Below are 22,708 nucleotides of genomic sequence, written 5' to 3'. Positions count from 1 at the left end.
TCCAAAAGAGGAATAGCACATTTTTTTCCAGTGTCTATTTTGGTAAAAGAAAAAAAAAAATTCCATATTATTCTGAAGGTTTATGCTGTGTAATGAATAATGAGAAACTTAAAGGGATATGAAACCGAAACTTTCTTTCATGATACTGATAACAGCTTTCAATATATGTGTGCACACTCCTGAGCCTACCGATCTACTTCCATCACAAATCAAATTTGATAATGGAAATAAATTGTAAAGATTTTTTTAAATTTATTTATTTGTTTTAACAATTTGACACTCTATTTGAATGATTAAAGGAAAAAAGGGGTTTCATGTCCCTTTGTGTGGAAACAGTCTGGAAAATAAATATAACTTTGTGTAAACACACATGACCAGTGGTGGGATTCCAAAATTTTAGCAACATGTTTTCTAACTTCTCTATGGTACAGAACTTTATACCAGACATCCTCAAACTTGGTCCTCCAGTGGTTTTGGGACTACATTTTCCATGATGCTCAGCCAGAATATCAGCTGGCTGAGCATCATGGGAAATGAAGTTCCAAAACCTCTTAAAGGGACACTGAACCCACATTTTTTTCTTTCGTTATTCAGATAGAGCATGCAACTTTCTAATTTACTCCTATTATCAAATTTTCTTCATTCTCTTGGTATCTTTAGATGCCGGCCCATTTTTGGTGAACAACCTTGGTTGTTCTTGCTAATTGGTGGATAAAATCACCCACCAATAATAAAGTGCTGTCCAGGGTCTGAACCAAAAATTGTCTGGCTCCTTAGCTTAGATGCCTTCTTTTTCAAATAAAGATAGCAAGAGAACGAAGAAAAATTGATAATAGAAGTAAATTAGAAAGCTGCTTAAAATTGCATGCTCTATCTGAATCACGAAAAAAAAAAAATTGGGGTTTTCAGTGTCCCTTTAAGCCCTTAGTGACTAGACCACTTTTCCATTTGTTGACTGTCTGGGACGAGGGCTATTTTTACTTTTCTGCTGTGTTTGTGTTTAGCTGTAATTTTCCTCTTACTCATTTACTGTACCCAGACATATTATATACCGTTTATCTCACCATTAAATGGACTTTCTAAAGATACCATTATTTTTATCATATCTTATAATTTTACTGTAATTTCTTTTTATAAAAAAACAATTGAAACCCCCCCCACTTTTTCTAACTTTGACCCCCCAAAATCTATTACACATCTACAACCGCCAAAAAACACCCCATGCTAAATAGTTTCTAAATTTTGTCCTGAGTTTAAAAATACCCAATGTTTACATGTTCTTTGCTTTTTTGGAAGTTATAGGGCAATAAGTACAAGTAGCACTTTGCTATTTCCAAACCATTTTTTTTTCTCTCCAAAATTAGCGATAGTTACATTGGAGCACTAATATCTGTCAGGAATCCCTGAATAACCCTTCACATGTATATATTTTTTTAAGTGGACAACCCAAAGTATTGATCTAGGCCCATTTTGGTATATTTTATGCCACCATTTCACCGCCAAATGTGATCAAATAATAAAAAAAAAAAAAAACTTTTTTCTCACAAACTTTTTCTCACAAACTTTTTCTCACAAACTTTTTCTCACAAACTTTTTCTCACAAACTTTTTCTCACAAACTTTTTCTCACAAACTTTTTCTCACAAACTTTTTCTCACAAACTTTTTCTCACAAACTTTTTCTCACAAACTTTTTCTCACAAACTTTTTCTCACAAACTTTTTCTCACAAACTTTTTCTCACAAACTTTTTCTCACAAACTTTTTCTCACAAACTTTTTCTCACAAACTTTTTCTCACAAACTTTTTCTCACAAACTTTTTCTCACAAACTTTTTCTCACAAACTTTTTCTCACAAACTTTTTCTCACAAACTTTTTCTCACAAACTTTTTCTCACAAACTTTTTCTCACAAACTTTTTCTCACAAACTTTTTCTCACAAACTTTTTCTCACAAACTTTTTCTCACAAACTTTTTCTCACAAACTTTTTCTCACAAACTTTTTCTCACAAACTTTTTCTCACAAACTTTTTCTCACAAACTTTTTCTCACAAACTTTTTCTCACAAACTTTTTCTCACAAACTTTTTCTCACAAACTTTTTCTCACAAACTTTTTCTCACAAACTTTTTCTCACAAACTTTTTCTCACAAACTTTTTCTCACAAACTTTTTCTCACAAACTTTTTCTCACAAACTTTTTCTCACAAACTTTGTGTATAGTGTGTGGAGTTTGGCTTTTAAAAATAACTGCAGTAAAATGGATGGTAATTTTTTTTTCATAAACATTACAGTTTGTATGATATGTTATTATAGCAGGGTAACAGAAATGTCTTGTAATTAAAAGGTGTTTACTGCCCCTTTAAATTGTATCAAATTGCAAAGGGCCATAATAGACAACAAAAATGACATGCTTTAATTCCAAGGACTATGCAGTACTGTGTGTTCAGCTCATGTAAAGGGGTTTAACGCACAATAGAAGTATCTCTCGGGACCCCACAGAGCACTGCTAGTGTTAAGCGGAAAATACTGCTAATCAAATCAGCAACACTAATTGCAGAACTCAGTGGAGTGCGGATTGGATTAGTGGAGGTTTCCACCAGCAATGCTCTGCAAGTCCCAAGCGGTACTTCTACTGTGTGTTTCACCATCCATTTTGTCTTAAAACTAAACGCTCTAACAAAATAGAGTTTTTTGTTTTTTTGTTTGTTTTAACTATTATAGCCCTTTTAATTTAAAAAAAGCATTGCTGCAAACACGGCTGCCATATAGAGCTCCAGACACATGAGTGTCCCTAGGCATAACTAGCTATATTCTTCAACAAAGGATACCAAGAGAACAAAGTAGATTTGATAATAGAAGTAATTTTTTTTCTTCCCACGGCATCATCAATTACTGTTGGGAATATCACTCCTGGCCAGCAGGAGGAGGCAAAGAGCACCACAGCAAAGCTGTTAAGTATCACTTCCCTTCCCACAATCCCCAGTCATTCTCTTTGCCTTTGTGTATGGAGGAGGTGAAGTTTTTGGTGTCTGAAGAAGATTGGATTTATTTCACTTCAATCAAGAATTTATTATTTTGAAAGCCAGAGTAGGTTTACTCTGACATTTTCTCTTAAGATTGGGTCTAGCCGTACTCCATGTTAGTCTCTTCAGTAGGGCAGTGGTGGCTTAAAAGCAGTTAGGAACTTATCAGGTGTGCCTCGCTGCATTTTTCTAACATGTTGCTGCCCTTGTATAGAAATCCAGAGTAGGTTTGCTCTGATCTTTCTTTTTGTCACAGGTTTCTGTAAGGAGTGGCTTCCTTACATATCGTGTGAGCTGACCTCCTGCTGGACAGCAAGATGTGCAGGTAAGTGCCTTTTATCTTCTGGGGCTAGGAGGCTCGCACTGATGGGATCAAAATATAAGGTAATCTGCACTTAAATATGGGACACATAATCCTTTAAGGAGGATAATTCTGGCAGTAGGCAGGCACTTTATTGACATGTGTTTGGAGACTTAGAGGTTAATCTTCCTCAAAAGAAGGAGTTAACTTTCTCTTGGGGGCTCAGAGTCAAACAAAATCCTTATTTCTTTATTAAGACAAATTATTGTCATACTCCTACGCTAATTCTCTTGCTCAGGATTTTAGCTGTCTATTAGGAGGGCGTGCTTTTTCTCAGGCAGCGCCAGTCCTATATAGCAAGTATGATGTGACTCCCTCCGCTTATTGCAATAAGGTAGAGTGGTATCATTATATTTGTATCCTGCAAACCGATTTGTGTTTTTTGAGAAATACACTGGATTAGAAAGAGGGTGAGTTTCTCAATGCTAAGCGGCAGGATGAATCACAATTTAAAAACAACTGTGCTGCATCTCCATGCCGTTCTCATGGCCCCGACTCCTCTCTTCCTCTAGAAACGGAGCGCCACCACTTTAGGATCTTGTCGAGTGCAGTTTCTGTAACTCCGCCTAGTTCTCGGACTGAGACCGGAGCAGAGTTCTTTTCTGCCAGAGTCAGCAGTACAGCCTACTGAGATAGGCCATCCTGATAGACACTCAGGATTAAAAGTATTAGATAGCAGAGTCATAATGTTTGAACCTTGAGGTTTTTTTGAATAAATTGTTGAAATAAAATTAATAAATTTAATTTTCTGTACTTTTGCTTGTCAGTGAAAGCTGATGCATTCTTTATGTACTGTACATTGTACCTCCTTAAGTTAAGGGTCATTATATAATATATTTTTACATTACAGTTATTTTGGGCTTATGTTCCTAGGAACAAATGATTATTGGCCTTTGAGGTACTGATTGTTTTTCTAAGCACATCTGTCCCTAATATTAGCATAAATATTTTCACATTTTAGACAAGTTAAATGTCTATTTTTCTGTGCTGCATGTTTAACTATAGCTATTGCACGTGCAGATAGGTTGTTGCCCTCTGAGCTTTATGTCTCCCAGGATGATACTGTTCAGGCTATGTTACAGTTTTTTCCTTAAAGTCCCAAGCCTATTTGGCGTCACATGCAGTGCCCTGCAGTTCCTCTAAGTCTCCTGGAGGAGTGTATTTGCCTGCAGATTTTGCAGCTCAGGTGTCCTCGACGGTATCTGCAGCTTTATCTGCCTTTCCTATCTTTCAGGGAAAACGCAAGAGGACATTTACAAGATTAAGATAGTAAGGTTTCTGCTCCTCATTTGGCTACACATGTTACTCTCTCTTCTAAGTCTGGTAAGGAGAATTTGCCGGTAGCTTTTGTGGGTAAAATCTCAGATTCGGACAGTATAATTCCTTCATTTGATGCTGAAGTGGTCTCCTTCAGATGTATGCTTGCATACCTTGTGTAATGTTAAAGGAGGTTTTGGCTACTTGGACGACATCAATACCCCTGTTGTTGTCAACCTTTGAAAGTTTTGTGAACTTTATCATTTCTATGATGTTCCTTCCTATGAGGAAGTGTTTCTAGACGTGCCTTGGATAATTTCACAGGAATAGGAGAAACTAGGGATACTTTTCTCCCTGTTTCCTGTCCTTTTTAAATGATTTTCCTGTCGCTGGTTCCATTATAATGCATGGTGCTCTAAGTAGAAGGGAGCTTTTCTACTATGGTTCAGAGAACTTCGATCCCTATGGAGGGTAGCTGCTCTTTTATGGATCCATGGATAAGAAGCTGGAGGTTTAATTGTTCATTTAGAGCCATGCCTTGTCTTAGACTTGCTGTGCTAGCCTGCCGGGCATTGTGGATGGAATCTTAGTCAGCTAAGAAGCCTACCTGTGGCTTGGTGGTACAGCCTAGGCATTATAATTCTGCTTTTGCAGGTTCAATATTTAATTTTTCCTCTAAATCCACACTTCTGGCGTTTCCTTTCAAGGATGAGACCTTGTTTGGATTTGGTCTGGCAGAATTATCCTCTGACCTTACGGGTGAAAAGAGGGTTTTCTTCTACCACTTGCCAAGAGAGTAAGACTAAAGGAAGGTTTTCATTTTCCTCTATGCAATCCAACCATTCTTAGTTCAATTTAAGATTTCCTCCCAGGTGCAGATTTCTCCTTCTAGAGTATCTGCAATCCAAGTATGATGATGGGGCATTCCTTGAACTGGGTTCAGGACCTTCCTCTCTGGGTGTGATAATTCCAGTCCCAGTAAACTGGATATAGGTATTTCCCTCAAGTTTCTCAGGTTCTGACCTTCTAAGTAGTATCCATTCTCCTTTGGTTCGAGAGGACCTGTTCATAACGAAGTTAGACCTGAAGGATGTGTGTTTATGGTTCACATGAGATCTTCTCAAGTTTCTGAGTTTTGTCGTCCTAGAAAGACTTAAGTTTTGGGATTTTGCAAGGGTGCTTTTCTGGACTATATGGTTCACGTGTATCCTCCCTTTGATCAAACTCTCTTTCCAGAGATGTTGTCCAATATACTTTCCCATGGCTGGGAAATAAATCTGGAAAAGAGCTCCCTTGTTCCATCTACGAAGGTGATTTTATTCGGGGTCCTTAATAGATTCTCTATCTAGGAGAAGATTTCTACAGAGGCCAGATAATCGAGGATTATTCCTTTTCCTCTCTCTGCAAAATGCAGATAGGTTAGGAGCCATGATATTGTCTTTTGTCCGGCCAACAGCATGTGCTAGTGGTCCGGTAGATAGCTTTACCATCTTGCAACCAGAAGGTTGGGAGTTTGGATCTAGCTGCAGTTGTTTTTTCCTTCACTTTTCAAGTGACTCAATGTATGAAGGGAATTGGTCTGATGGTTTCCATGGACATAATTCCCTTTGCTATTCTCCATAAAATTGAGAACATTCAGATCTGTCTCAAAGGATAGATCTAGATCAGTCGACTACAGACTCTCTCCCGTAGTGGTTTTTCAGGAGTATCTGTCTTTAGGACGCGTGCGTCTGGAGACATTCCGGGGTGATGTGACCACGGACGTCAGCCTGCTGGGCTTTGAAACAGCCTGGGACTTGTTTAAGTAACAGAATTATGGAATCGGAGGTGTCTACTCTCCTCTTTATCATCTTGGAATTGAGAGCAATTTACAATGCTCTGATGACTTGGTCTCAGCCGTTCTTAGCTTGGTTTCACTTGGACGATATCTCCTCAATGGCTTACATCAACCACCAGGAAGGAAATCGGAGTTCCTTAGCCATATTGAAGGTGACTTGGATTGTTTAGTGGGTGGAAGCTCACTATTTCTGTCTGTCATCCACTTTCCAGGGGTGGTCACTTGGGATTGGACTTCTGAACAGACAGTTATTTCCTCCCGGGGAGTGGGAACTCCAGCCGGAGGTGTTCTCCAGCTTAACCCTCAATTGGGGGATGCCGGAGTTGGATCTGATGGAGTCTCGGCAAAATGCCAAGCTTTTAAGGTAAGGTTCAAGGTCAAGGGATCCACAGGCCGCTCTGATAGATGCTCTGGCGGTCCTTTAGGATTTCAGGCTGGCTTACCTGTTTCCTCCGTTTGCTCTCCTTCCACAAGTCATTGCTCTTATCAAACAGAAGGGAGTATTGATTATTTCAATAGCCCCTGTGTGACTTCACAGGATCTGGCATGCAGATCTAGTGGAAATGTAGTCTCTCCCACCTTGGAGGCTGCCTCTGATCAGGGTCCCTTCTTTCATCCAAATCTTGTTTCTCTGAAGCAGACTGTTTGGAGATTGCTCGCTTAGTTCTGTTTGTGAGCGGTCATTGTGACCATGATCAGGATCGCAAGCCGGTTTCTAAAAGGATTTATCATAAGATATGGCGTAAATATCTTATTGGTGCGAATCCAAGGGTTTTCTCTTGGAGTAGAGTCGGGATTCCTAGAATTTTTATCCTTTCTCCCGGATGGGCTGGAGAAGGATTTGTCAGCAAGTACCCTGAAGAGTCAGTTTGCTGCATTCTCTATTTTGCTACGTAGCATCTGGCGGTCGTTCCAGTTGTGCAATCTTTTGTCAGGCCCTGGTCAGAATCAGGCCTGTGTTTTAGTCGGTTACTCCTCCTTGGGGTCTTAAACTTGCTCTTAAGTTTTGCAGTTGGCTCCATTTGAGCCAATGCATTCTATAGATGTTAAGTTGTTATCTTGGAAGGTTGTGTTCTTATTGCTATATCTTTGGGTCGGAGAGTCTCGGAATTCTCAGCTGTGCAGTATGATTCACCTTATCTTATCTTCATGTCGATAAGGTAGTTCTTTGTACTAAGTTATGTTTCCTTCCTAAGGTTGTTTCAAATATAAATATTAATCAGGACATTATTGTTCCTTCTCTAGGTCCTAATCCTTCTTGTCATAAGAAATGTTTTGTTACACAACCTGGATATTGTGTGTACTCTGAGATTCTATCTACAGGCGATTAAGGATTTTTGCCAGTTTTATGCCATGTTTGTTTGCTTCTCTGGGAAACGTAAAGATCAGAAAGCTTCTGCTGTTTCTCTTTCTTTCTGGTTGAGAAGTATGATTTGTTTACTTTTAGACTGCTGGACAGCGGCCTCCTGAGAGAATTTCAGCTCATTCCACTAGGTATTTTTTCTTATTGGGCTTTCAGGATGAAGCTTCTGTGGAACAGTATTGCAAGACGGCGACTTGGTCTTCTCTGCATTCTTTTTTCAAAATGTTTCAAATTCGATACTTTTGCCTCAGCTGAGGTTTCTTTTTGAAGAAAGGTTTTTCAAGCGGTGGTGCCTTCTGGTTAAGTTACCTGTCTTGTCCCTCCCTAATCATCTGTGTCCTCTAGCTTGAGTATTGATTCCCAACAGTAATTGATGATGCCGTGGACTCACCATATCTTAGGAAAGAAAACAAAATGTATGCTTACCTGATAAATTTTATCCACGGCCCCGCCCCCTTTATTTTAAGACTGTTATTTTTGACTGAGACATAAGGCACCTCTTCCCCTTGTGTTTCTTTTTTTCTCCATTTTCCTTCGGTCGAATGACTGGGGATTGTGGGAAGGGAAGTGATACTTAACAGCTTTGTTGTGGTGCTCTTTACCTCCTCCTGCCGGCCAGGAGTGATATTCCCAACAGTAATTGATACTTGCCATATCCGGAAAGAAAGAAATTTAGCAGGTAAGCATAAATTTTGTTTTGTTTTTCTAGTATAAGTACACTATACCTGAAACATAGTATCATGTCCCTTTAATTGCTGATGTACAGTTTACTATCAAGTTAAAAAATAAATATTGTCCCATTAAAACAGAAGAGTTTGTAGATTAATTATATCAATAAAAAATCCTACACGGCTATAATTTACCAATGTCCTAAAATCAATACCTTCCAAATGATATCTGAATTGAATATGTATCTATACTAAATAAGTTAAAAATAAGTGTGAGTCATGGAATATGATTTGCTATTCAAATGAAGTATGTTACTGTAAAGGTTGGTAAGCACTGGCGTAGTGGTTACTGTGAACTGATATTCATATGTAAATGCTCACTGATCATACAGTTTGAAATAATAAACTTCTGCATGCAAACAATAGTATTTGTACATTCACCTATCCTTATAGTATTCAGATACTAACATTTACTGTAACAGCTGAGATGACACAGAGCGTTAACCAAACTTTTTATTTGTTCACAGAAGATATTATTTAGAGAGGATGACTTCTAAATGTATTAACATTGTTTATTTATTTTCTTAGCTTATTGTTCACTGATTACTCTTCTGCCTGTAGTTGATTAGCATGTTTTTACCTTTCCTATAAGGCCGTACATATAACTTCCCCATACCTCCTCCCTCTTCACAGTCTCACTTCCCCTATGTCTGCCCTCTAATTCTTTTTTTTTTCTTTCTTGTTGAGCACAAAAAAGTTAGCATTCAAAACTTGATTCCTATTACTGTATTTATTTTAAAGTGGTTCATTCAACATACAAAAACTATTAAAAGTACAATAAAGTCGAAATTAAACTTTCACAATTTAGATAAAGCATACAATTTTAAACAAGTTTTCCAATTTACTTATATCTAATTTGCTTTGTTCTTTTGATATTATTTTGTTGAAAAGCATACCTAGGTAGGTTTGGATGCAGCAATGCACTACGGGGAGATAGCTGCTGATTGGTGGCTGAACATATAGGGTTTTTAACCCCTTAACGACCAAGGACGTGCAGGGTACGTCCTACAAAAAAAGTTTAATGACCAAGGATGTACCCTGCACGTCGTCAGTGTTTTCAAGAACTGGAAGCTATCGTGATCGCTTCCAGCCGCTTTCAGGGTATTGCAGTGATGTCTCAATATTAAGGCATCCTGCAATACCCTTTTTTACCCACCGATGCAGAGAGACGTTTGGAAATAGCAAAGTGCTACTTGTACTTATTGCCTTATAACTTGCAAAAAAAGCAAACAACATGTAAACATTGGGTATTTCTAAACTCAGGACAAAATTTAGAAACTATTTAGCATGGGTGTTTTTTGGTGGTTGTAGATGTGTAACAGATTTTGGGGGTCAAAGTTAGAAAGCGTGTTGTTTTTTCCCCCCATTTTTTTATCATATTTTATAATCTTTTTATAGTAAATTATATGATGAAAATAATGGTATCTTTAGAAAGTCCATTTAATGGCAAGATAAACTGTATATAATATGTGTGGGTACACTAAATGAGTAAGAGGAAAATTACAGCTAAACACAAACACTGCAGAAATGTAAAAATAGCCCTGGTCCTTAACGGTAAAAAATTTAAAAAATGGTCTGGTCACTAAGGGGTTAAACCCCAAATGCTAGCTCTCAGGAATGCATTACTGTTTCTTGAACTAAAGGTACCAAGAGAATGAAGCAAAATTGATACTATAAGTAAATTGGAAATTTTTTTTTTTTTTTTAATTTTTTTTAATTATATCTTCTTTCTGAATAATGAAAGCGAAAATTTGGGTTTCATGTCCCTTTAATGATGATAATGGGGGACTGCACATTAAAGGAATATTGGACAGTAGAAAATGTTAAATACAATGTTATATTCAAAGCAAAGATTATCTTGAGAATATTATGTACATGTACTTTTTAAAATGATATTGGTTGTTTAAATATTGAATTGTTGAAGTTTAGTTTCTATAAAGTAATGGGCACCTTCATGCTGGAATATTTGTTTCTCCAACATTGGTGTGTCCGGTCCACGGCGTCATCCTTACTTGTGGGAATATCTCTTCCCCAACAGGAAATGGCAAAGAGTCCCAGCAAAAGCTGGCCATATAGTCCCTCCTAGGCTCCGCCCACCCCAGTCATTCTCTTTGCCGTTGCACAGGCAACATCTCCACGGAGATGGTTAAGAGTATGTGGTGTTTAGTTGTAGTTTTTTATTCTACTATCAAGAGTTTGTTATTTTAAAATAGTGCTGGTATGTACTATTTACTCTGAAACAGAAAAAGATGAAGAGTTCTGTTTGTGAGAGGAAGATGATTTTAGCAGCAGTAACTAAAATCGTTTGCTGTTTCCACATAGGACTGTTGAGATGAAGTAACTTCAGTTGGGGGAAACAGTTAGCAGACTTTTCTGCTTAAGGTATGACTAGCCATATTTCTAACAAGACTGTGTAATGCTGGAAGGCTGTCATTTTCCCCTCATGGGGACCGGTAAGCCATTTTCTTAGTTTCAAACAGAATAAAGGGCTTAATATGGGCTATAAAACTGGTAGACACTTTTATGGGCAAAATCGATTGCTTTATTTGAGCATTTTATACATGTTTATGTTTGAAATTCACACTTATAAGCTTGGGGAACGTTTTTTAACGTCAGGCACTGAGTTAGACACCTTTCCAGTCGGGAAGGGCCTTCCCAGTTGTAGGCTGAGCCTCATTTTCGCGCCATTACTGCGCAGTTACTTTTGAGAGCAAGACATGCAGATGCTTGTGTGTGGATCTGAAAGTAGTTGGAAAGGTTCCTAGAAGGCTTCATTTGGTATCGTATTCCCCCCTGGGTTTGGTAAAGTCGCAGCAAAGGCTGTAGCTGGGACTGTAGAGGGGTTAAAACTGTAACCGGCTCCGGTTTCTTTATTTTAAGGGTTAAAGCTCTGAAATTTGGTGTGCAATACTTTGAATGCTTTAAGACACTGTGGTGAAAATTTGGTAATTTTTGAACAATTCCTTCATACTTTTTCACATAGTCAGTAATAAAGTGTGCACTGTTTAAAATTTAAAGAGACAGTAACGTTTTTGTTTTAAAACGGTTTTTGTGCTTTTATTGACAAGTTTAAGCCTGTTTAACATGTCTGTACTTTCAGATAAGCTATGTTCTATATGTATGAAAGTCAATGTGTCTCCCCCTTCAAAATTGTGTGATAATTGTGCCATAGCGTCCAAACAAAGTAAAGTTGCCCAAGATGATTCATCAGATGAAGGGAGTAGACATAGTGCTACATCATCTCCTTCTGTGTCTATGCCAGTTTTGCCCACGCAGGAGGCCCCTAGTACTTCTAGCGCGCCAATGCTTATTACTATGCAACAATTGACGGCAGTAATGGATAACTCCATAGCAAATATTTTATCCAAAATGCCTGCATATCAGAGAAAGCGCGATTGCTCTGTTTTAAACACTGAAGAGCAGGAGGGCGCTGATGATAATTGCTCTGTCATACCCTCACACCAATCTGAAGGGGCCATGAGGGAGGTTTTGTCAGATGGGGAAATTTCAGATTCAGGAAAAATTTCTCAACAGGATGAACCTGATGTTGTGACATTTAAATTTAAATTAGAGCATCTCCGCGCACTGCTTAAGGAGGTGTTATCTACTCTGGATGATTGTGACAACCTGGTAATTCCAGAAAAATTATGCAAGATGGACACGTTCCTAGAGGTTCCGGTGCACCCTGACGCTTTTCCTATACCCAAGCGGGTGGCGGACATAGTGAATAAGGAGTGGGAGAAGCCCGGCATACCTTTTGTCCCCCCTCCTATATTTAAGAAATTATTTCCTATGGTCGACCCCAGAAAGGACTTATGGCAGACAGTCCCTAAGGTCGAGGGGGCAGTTTCTACTCTAAACAAGCGTACTACTATCCCTATCGAGGATAATTGTGCTTTCAAAGATCCTATGGATAAAAAATTGGAGGGTTTGCTTAAAAAGATTTTTGTACAGCAAGGTTACCTCCTGCAACCCATTTCGTGCATTGTTCCTGTCACTACAGCAGCGTGGTTCTGGTTCGAGGAACTAGAAAAGTCGCTCAGTAGAGAGACTCCGTATGAGGAGGTTATGGACAGAGTTCACGCACTCAAGTTGGCTAATTCTTTTATTTTAGATGCCGCTTTGCAATTAGCTAGATTAGCGGCGAAAAATTCAGGGTTTGCACTTGTGGCGCGCAGAGCGCTTTGGCTAAAGTCTTGGTCAGCGGATGTATCTTCCAAGACAAAATTGCTTAATATCCCCTTCAAGGGTAAAACTCTCTTTGGGCCAGAATTGAAAGAGATTATCTCAGACATCACTGGGGGAAAGGGCCACGCCCTCCCACAAGATAGGCCTTTCAAAGCCAAGAATAAGTCTAATTTTCGTTCCTTTCGCAATTTCAGGAATGGACCGGCCTCTAATTCCGCATCCTCTAAACAAGAGGGTAATGCTTCACAAACCAAACCAGCCTGGAAACCGATGCAAGGCTGGAACAAGGGTAAGCAGGCCAAGAAGCCTGCTGCTGCTAACAAAACAGCATGAAGGAGTAGCCCCCGATCCGGGACCGGATCTAGTAGGGGGCAGACTCTCTCTCTTTGCTCAGGCTTGGGCAAGAGATGTTCAGGATCCCTGGGCACTAGAAATAGTCTCTCAGGGTTATCTTCTGGAATTCAAGGAACTACCCCCAAGGGGAAGGTTCCACATGTCTCACTTATCCTCAAACCAAATAAAGAGACAGGCATTCTTACATTGTGTAGAAGACCTGTTAAAAATGGGAGTGATACACCCAGTTCCAACGGCGGAACAGGGAATGGGATTTTACTCAAATCTGTTTGTAGTTCCCAAAAAAGAGGGAACTTTCAGACCAATTCTGGATTTAAAGATCCTAAACAAATTTCTCAGGGTTCCATCGTTCAAAATGGAAACCATTCGAACGATTCTACCTACAATCCAGGAAGGTCAATTTATGACTACCGTGGATCTAAAGGATGCGTATCTACATATTCCTATCCACAAGGATCATCATCAGTTCCTAAGGTTCGCCTTTCTGGACAAACATTACCAGTTTGTGGCCCTCCCATTCGGGTTAGCCACTGCTCCAAGGATTTTCACAAAGGTACTCGGGTCCCTTCTAGCGGTCCTAAGACCAAGGGGCATTGCAGTAGTACCTTACTTGGACGACATTCTGATACAAGCGTCGTCTCTCTCAAAGGCAAAGGCTCACACAGACATCGTTCTGGCCTTTCTCAGATCTCACGGATGGAAGGTGAACATAGAAAAAAGTTTCCTGTCTCCGTCGACAAGAGTTCCTTTCTTGGGAACAATAATAGATTCTTTAGAAATGAGGATTTTCCTGACAGAAGTCAGAAAGTCAAAACTTCTAAACGCTTGTCAAGTTCTTCATTCTATTCCACGTCCTTCCGTAGCTCAGTGCATGGAAGTGGTAGGGTTGATGGTTGCAGCAATGGACATAGTTCCTTTTGCGCGAATTCATCTAAGACCATTACAACTGTGCATGCTGAAACAGTGGAATGGGGACTATACAGACTTGTCTCCAGTGATTCAAGTAGATCAGAAGACCAGAGACTCGCTCCGTTGGTGGCTAACCCTGGACCACCTGTCCCAGGGAATGAGCTTCCGCAGACCAGAGTGGGTCATCGTCACGACCGACGCCAGTCTAGCAGGCTGGGGCGCGGTCTGGGAATCCCTGAAAGCTCAGGGACTATGGTCTCGGGAAGAGTCTCTTCTCCCGATAAACATTCTGGAACTGAGAGCGATATTCAATGCTCTCAGGGCTTGGCCTCAACTATCAAAGGCCAGATTCATAAGATTCCAATCAGACAACATGACGACTGTTGCTTATATCAATCATCAGGGGGGAACAAGGAGTTCCCTGGCGATGAGAGAAGTGACCAAAATAATAGTATGGGCGGAGGATCACTCCTGCCACCTATCTGCGATCCACATCCCAGGAGTGGAAAACTGGGAGGCGGATTATCTGAGTCGTCAGACATTCCATCCGGGGGAGTGGCAACTTCACCCGGAGATCTTTGCCCAATTAACTCAATTATGGGGCATTCCAGACATGGATCTGATGGCGTCTCGTCAGAACTTCAAGGTTCCTTGCTACGGGTCCAGATCCAGGGATCCCAAGGCGACTCTAGTGGATGCACTAGTAGCGCCTTGGACCTTCAACCTAGCCTATGTGTTTCCACCGTTTCCTCTCATTCCCAGGCTGGTAGCCAGGATCAAGCAGGAGAGGGCCTCGGTGATCTTGATAGCTCCTGCGTGGCCACGCAGGACTTGGTATGCAGACCTGGTGAATATGTCATTGGTTCCACCATGGAAGCTACCTTTGAGACAGGATCTTCTTGTACAGGGTCCATTCGAACATCCAAATCTGGTCTCCCTCCAGCTGACGGCTTGGAAATTGAACGCTTGATTCTATCAAAGCGTGGGTTTTCAGATTCTGTGATAGATACTCTGGTTCAAGCCAGAAAACCGGTAACTAGAAAAATTTACCATAAAATATGGAAAAAATATATCTGCTGGTGTGAATCCAAGGGATTCTTATGGAATAAGATCAAAATTCCTAAGATCCTTTCCTTTCTACAAGAAGTTTTGGATAAAGGATTATCAGCGAGTTCTCTAAAGGGACAGATTTCTGCTTTATCTGTCTTGTTACACAAACGACTGGCAGCTGTGCCAGATGTTCAAGCATTTGTTCAGGCTCTGGTTAGGATCAAGCCTGTTTACAGACCTTTGACTCCTCCCTGGAGTTTAAATCTAGTTCTTTCAGTTCTCCAAGGGGTTCCGTTTGAACCTTTACATTCCATAGATATTAAGTTGTTATCTTGGAAAATTTTGTTTTTGGTTGCTATTTCTTCTGCTAGAAGAGTTTCTGAGTTATCTGCTCTGCAGTGTTCTCCGCCCTATCTGGTGTTCCATTCAGATAAGGTTGTTTTGCGTACTAAGCCTGGTTTTCTTCCAAAGGTTGTTTCCAACAAAAATATTAACCAGGAGATAGTTGTACCTTCTTTGTGTCCGAATCCAGTTTCAAAGAAGGAACGTTTGTTACACAATTTAGTCGTAGTCTGTTCTATAAAATTCTATTTAGAAGCTACAAAAGAGTTCAGACAAACATCTTCTCTGTTTGTCGTCTATTCTGGTAAAAGGAGAGGTCAAAAAGCGACTTCTACCTCTCTTTCCTTTTGGCTTAAAAGCATCATCCGATTGGCTTACGAGACTGCCGGACGGCAGCCTCCTGAAAGAATCACAGCTCACTCTACTAGGGCTGTGGCTTCCACATGGGCCTTCAAGAACGAGGCTTCTGTTGATCAGATATGTAAGGCAGCGACTTGGTCTTCACTGCACACTTTTGCCAAATTTGCCAGATTTGATACTTTTGCTTCTTCGGAGGCTATTTTTGGGAGAAAGGTTTTGCAAGCCGTGGTGCCTTCTGTTTAGGTAACCTGATTTGCTCCCTCCCTTCATCCGTGTCCTAAAGCTTTGGTATTGGTTCCCACAAGTAAGGATGACGCCGTGGACCGGACACACCAATGTTGGAGAAAACAGAATTTATGCTTACCTGATAAATTACTTTCTCCAACGGTGTGTCCGGTCCACGGCCCGCCCTGGTTTTTTAATCAGGTTTGATGAATTATTTTCTCTAACTACAGTCACCACGGCACCCTATAGTTTCTCCTGTTTTTTCCTCCTGTCCGTCGGTCGAATGACTGGGGTGGGCGGAGCCTAGGAGGGACTATATGGCCAGCTTTTGCTGGAACTCTTTGCCATTTCCTGTTGGGGAAGAGATATTCCCACAAGTAAGGATGACGCAGTGGACCGGACACACCGTTGGAGAAAGTAATTTATCAGGTAAGCATAAATTCTGTTTTTCCTCTTATCTGATGATTCTGCTGAGGACAAACAGGGACAGATATAAAACAGGCAAGACTGTGTGGAAAGGTTGATTGATTCATGGAATAAACTTCTATAAGACGTGGTATAGACAAATACTGTGGGGGAATTTTAGAATTTCTGTGATAAGCATAAGGCTATCCTATGAACTAGATAAGTTTATACTTTTAGGAAATATTAGCCAGACTTGTTAAAGTGACAGGGATTCCACAGTTATTTTTGTACACTTTATTGCCTGTTTTTATTTCTGTTCATAATTCTCAGCAGAAGAGATAAAGGGGAAAACCTAGGTTTCAACATGGTGTTGCCCATTACTTTACTTTATAGACACTCAATGGAGGATTGAGAAAGCCAAAATGTTGACAGTAAAATGGTAGGAGATAAAATATATTGAAAGGTTGTTTTTCTACACATTACATTATAAATTAGTCTCATACTGTTTAATATTGAAACTGCCACCTTATACTGAAATTTAATTACTGAAGTATTGGCAGAAAATCAATGCAAACAAGAGACAGCAGCAGAAATCAACCTCCCAATGGGGTTGACAGAGCGAGTCCAGCCCATTTGAAATGGTGTTCTATCATCATCATTGAATGCAGTACTTTGTTTATAGCCAGTCATGCCAAAGCTTTATACTTGTTTATTTTTCAAATTAAAAATATTTAGCAATGTAACTAATTAAAAATAATGGAGAATATTTTAGGTATTGTAATAAAACAAAACATAAATATATTTTTAAAACTAAAAAAAGTAATGTTATAACAAAGTAGTAATTTCATAACTGCAAAGTAGACACTGTAATTGTTTTTTATGCTTTACTTATTATAGGTGAAACAGGGCTTGGCAAATCAACATTGATGGACACATTATTCAACACAAAGTTTGAAGGAGAGCCGACCTCTCATTCCCAGCCTGGGGTTCAGCTGAAATCTACCACATATGATCTAACCGAGAGTAACGTACGGCTGAAAATGACAATTGTAAGCTCTGTTGGCTTTGGAGACCAGATTAACAAAGAAGATAGGTGAGCTATTTTTTAAAAAGTTAATAGCAAGTCCAAAACAATAGCACAAAATATATCTAACCTTTATTATACAAAAGCTGAAATGGGAATATTCCCGTCTTAATTAGATATATTTTTATGTATACTACACATCATTTGTATTTAATTCTGTAAAGAATTTAGCTCTAAAAACAAACAAAAGGTCACCTGCTATTATTTTTCACTTTATATTTTATGATCTGTGTACGATTTAATGTTTAACTGTCTATTGAATAGCATCATTTTAAATATTTTTTTTCCTGTCATTTCTACTTCTTATGCTGTCTCTGTCTCATTCTTGCATTGGTGAGGAGTCCTAGGAGCTCCTGTGTTTTTAGTCAGCCTTAGGCTACCTTGATTTTCTGTTATGCTACATATCGCTCTTTAGTAGGAGTGCTTTATTATTACCACAGAGCTCACATAATGATTCAGCAGATTACAGCCTGTATATTCTCTAACCTTTAAAGGGACAGTATACACTCATTTTCATATAACTGCATGTAATAGACACTAATATAAAGAATAAGATGCACAGATACTGATATAAAAATCCATGATAAAACGGTTTAAAAACTTACTTAGAAACTCTGTTTAGCTCTGTTGAAAAGGTAGCTGGAAAGCCCATTGCAAGTGGGAAATAAGACACTCCCCCCACCCTTCTTCTGCATATGAAAAGACCCTTTACACAAACAGGAGCAAGCTGGAGAAGGTAGCTGACGGTATTCTCATAAAACTTTGGGGCTTGGTTAGGAGTCTGAAAATCAGAGCAATGTTATTTAAAAATAAGCAAAAATATACATTTTTTAGAAAATCAAACTTTATGGACTATATACTGTAAATAGATCTACAAAACATATATGCAAAGAAAAAGGGAGTGTATAATGTCCCTTTAAGTGCTATCAGTACGATGTACAGATCACCGCAATGGTTCTTACTGATGTTGACTTTATGATACAAAATCTACTAGAGATTCGGAAGTCCCAAGAGCTTTTGATAAGAGACTTACTAATTTCAACACAGACTGGGTGTTAAATATGCACTAGCATGCTTGATTACAACACTGCAAAAGATCACAAGGCAGTCCAAACTATTAGTACTAACAGCAATTATAATTGCTCACAGTGTATCAGAAAGAGATATTATCTATCGCAGTACAAGAAATATTTAGATACATCACAGTCATACATACTGCTTAAAACAGTGTTTCTCAACCAAAGTGATCTCAAAGCCCGGTTAATTTGTGCTGGACAATCAGCCAGGCAAATAGGACCTGGGCCGAGGGACCAGCAGGTAGGGGGGGCCCACAAATGGCATCTCCACTGATCCTGGTGCGTTCCTTAAAGGGACACTGAAACCAATTTTTTTCTTTTGTGATTCAGATAGAACATGCAATTTTAAGCAACTATCTTATTTACTTCTATAATCAATTTTTCTTTGTTCTCTTGCTATCTTTATTTGAAAAAGAAGGCACAGGACCCTGGACAGCACTTGTTTATTGGTGGGTGAATTTTTCCACCAATCAGAAAGAGCAACCCAGGTTGTTCACCAAAAATGGGTCGTCATTTAAACTTACATTCTTGCTTTTTAAATAAAGATACCAAGAGAATGAAGAAAATTTGATAATAGGAGAAAATTAGAAAGTTGCTTAAAATTTCATGCTCTATTTGAATCACGAAAGAAAATAATTTGGGTTCAGTGTCCCTTTAAGCTGGAGGTTTCAGTTGCCCTATCCGTAACTAAGCAGTTAAGTGTGGGTTTAATGGTGGCCCTGGAGTGTGGGGGGTCCTGCCGGGGGTCTGTCGCTGTGAGGGCCATGGAGTGTGGGGTCTGGCCCTGAAGGTTGGAGGCCCTTTATCTGGCCTTTAATGTTGGGGGTCCTGGCTCTGGAGGTTGAGGGGCATGTTGGGGGCAGGGCAGGGAGGCTACCATGTTCATTTGCATAACATTGAATACATTTGGGTCAGTGTGAGACAGTTTCCCTGGGGCCTTGATTGGTCTCATTCTGCCCCTGGTGTGCAGTGGGGGCATGACAGGTTGGGGCCCACCATCAGGGCTATCACGGCCCGGCTGTTGAGAAACCAGGGCTTAAAATATAGGTCCAGAATCACAGGTTACTGTTATCGCTTCTGTGGGGCAAACACCACTAAATTATCAAGCATTACGCAACCATCTATCTTTACAGTACATATTAGATCACCCTATTTTAGAACAGTCTTTTGTTAAAGGGACACTGAACCCACATTTTTTCTTTCGTGATTCAGATAGAACATGCAATTTTAAGCAACTTTCTAATTTACTCCTATTAATTTTTCTTTGTTCTCTTGCTATCTTTATTTGAAAAGGCATCTAAGCTAATTTTTTGGTTCAGCCCCTAGACGGCACTTGTTTTATTGGTGGTTGAATTTATCCACCAATCAGTAAGAACAACCCAGGTTGTTAACCAAAAATGGGCCAGCATCTAAACTTAAATTCTTGCATTTCAAATAAAGATTCCAAGAGCATGAAGAAAATTTGATAATAGGAGTAACTTAGAAAGTTGCTTAAAATTCCATGCTCTGTCTGAATCACAAAAGAAAAAATTTGGTTTCAGTGTCCCTTTAACTATAGAATTTTGACTTACCCAAACTCTGGGAAACTATATGAATTTCCACTGGCAACTGATTCCTATACTTTGTGCATTATCAGCGTTTCATTAGAACGTCACACTAAAGATATATTAACATGGTTGCTAGAAGTACAGATAGCCCTCAGTTTACGCCGGGGTTAGGTTCCAGAAGGAATGGTTGTAAATCGAAACCGTTGTAAATTGAAACCCAGTTTATAATGTAAGTCAATGGGAAGTGAGGGAGATAGGTTCCAGGCCCCTCTCAAAATTGGCATAATTAACACCTAATACATTATTTTTAAAGCTTTGAAATGAAGACTTTAAATGCTAAACAGCATTATAAACCTAATAAAAAATCACACAACACAGAATATATAATTAAACTAAGTTAAATGAACAAAAACATTTGCTAAACAGCAATATAAACCTAATAAAATAACACAGCACAGACTTCGCTTGCATTTTTCTGCAAACAGTTCTTTCTATGCATTCCAATCTGGACTGATTAATAGACAGGAAGATCTAGTTCCTTTGAAATCTGCTCGATAGTTCAGGTCTGGTTAAACTGATTAATTTCAGCTTGCTTGGCTTTGCTGCAACACAAGCGGACAGCTCCACCTACTGGCTATTTTAATCAATGCACTGCTTCTCAATGCTTTTCAATAGCAGTCACATGACTGGAAAAAAAGGTTGTTATTCTGAAACTGTGTAAATTGAACCGTTGTAAAACGAGGGCCACCTGTATATGACCAACCAACTCTAAATCACTTTTGATATAATCAGTGGTTAAACCTTACCTGTATACTCCTTTAATAATTGTTTGCATTAAAGGGACAGTCTACACCAGAATTTGTATTGTTTAAAAAGTTAGATAATCCCTTTATTACCCATTCTCTAGTTTTGCATAACCATCACAGTTCTATAACTACACGTATTATCTCTGTGTTTACCTTGTATCTAAGCCTCTGCAAACTGCCCCCTTATTTCAGTTCTTTTGACAGACATCCATTTTAGCCAATCGGAGCTGGCTCACCTGAACTCCGCGTGCCTGAGCACAGTGTTATCTATATGATACACATGAAGGAAGTAACACCCTCTAGTTGTGAAAAAAACTGTCAAAATGCCCTGAGAGAAGAGGAGGCCTTCAAGGGCTTAGAAATTAGCATATGAACCTCCTAGGTTTAGCTTTCAACTAAGAAAGCTAAACCAAGAGAACAAAGCAAAATTGGTGATAAACGTCAATTGGAAAATTGTTTAAAATTATGTTCTCTATAGAAACCCTTACCGACTTTGGCCGATTTTCAGGCTATAAAGTCAATATGCACAAATCCGAGATCCTGTGGCTTCTCAGAAAAACTAACTCAAGTGGGGAATTTCCGTTCTCGGTGGCTAAACATGACATCACATATCTTGGCATCAAGATTTCTGCAAACCCAAACAAGCTATACTCTAATAATTTGACACCCATATGCGCAAAACTGCAGGCGCAGATGGACAGCTGGAGATCCCTTCCTTTGTCACTCTCAGGTAGGATCAATCTTCTTAAAATGGTGATACGCGGCGGCGACCCGCTTCATTTGGAAGGGGGGTAAGCCACGGATTTCGAGGGAAAAATTGAGCATGGGTTTTCTTAATGGAGGCCTGGCTTTGCCAGACTTCAGGCTGTACAATTGGGCAGCTCTGATTCGCCTAGTGCTAGACTGGCAAGTGGGAACTCATCATTTTTGTCGGCCCTCTATGGAGCAGGCTACTTTGGGAGATGTCTCCCTGGCATACCTACCACATGTCTCAAACATGAGATCGGTGAGGGCTCTAGGCCTTAATATGTTATTCAGCGAACCACTAAAGGCTTGGCATCAGGCTCATAAGTTCCTGAAGAAATCTTGTCATGCTTCAAGCTACCTGCCTATTATTAAAAACCCAGACTTTCCGGCGGGTTCAGAAACCCAGCCCTTCGTGGTCTGGGAACAGAAAGGGCTGACATCACTTAAACAATTATTAACCCCGCTAACAAAAGAGGTTAAAACCTTTGGTGCTTTACAGAGAGAGTTTGGGATACCGAGAACACATTTCTTTGCCTTTCTACAGGTACGTCACTATATCAACTCTTTAACTCAGAGCACACCTGAATTCTGGGAGGGTTCCCCCTTCCGCATCTCACAAACACTATACACCATGGGTAGGTTTTCCTTATCGGAAATCTATCAAACACTCATACAACATAGAGCACAGAGCACAAGGGATTCAGTGCAAACGGGGTGGTCCCGTGTGGGAATTGAGGGTATTACTTGGGAAGACATAAGAAGGGGTCTCGAACGAACTAAATCAGCCACACTGTCCGCCATGTACAGGGAGTCCCAGATACGTTTCCTCCATAGGGCCTATCTCACACCAAGAACATTAGCCAAATGGGCTCATATACGCCCTAATCAATGTGTGAGATGTGCAGCAGAGGCGCCTACTCTCTTACATTATATGTGGGAGTGTCCGTCAGTCAGACAGTTCTGGAATAAAATACAATATTGGATCAATAAATCCTTACAGATACAGATCACGCTTAGCCCAGAAACTATCCTATTTTTGCATTGGGAA

At 39.7% G+C, this 22,708-nt stretch overlaps 1 protein-coding gene across 1 annotated transcript in view; it reads left to right on the top strand.

Moving 5' to 3' along the window:
- The window catches only part of SEPTIN6 (septin 6), a gene marked incomplete in the record, with an annotated part of 231,349 nt that overhangs the window by 99,228 nt on the left and 109,413 nt on the right, over window positions 1-22,708 (top strand). Inside the window, 1 exon segment of the mRNA XM_053699188.1 lies at window positions 17,298-17,493. Coding sequence (XP_053555163.1) covers window positions 17,298-17,493 — 196 coding nt within the window.

The sequence above is a fragment of the Bombina bombina genome, chromosome 1 (assembly GCF_027579735.1).
Source record: "Bombina bombina isolate aBomBom1 chromosome 1, aBomBom1.pri, whole genome shotgun sequence".
Taxonomy (NCBI): domain Eukaryota; kingdom Metazoa; phylum Chordata; class Amphibia; order Anura; family Bombinatoridae; genus Bombina; species Bombina bombina.
This window is presented reverse-complemented; position numbering and strand designations above follow the sequence as displayed.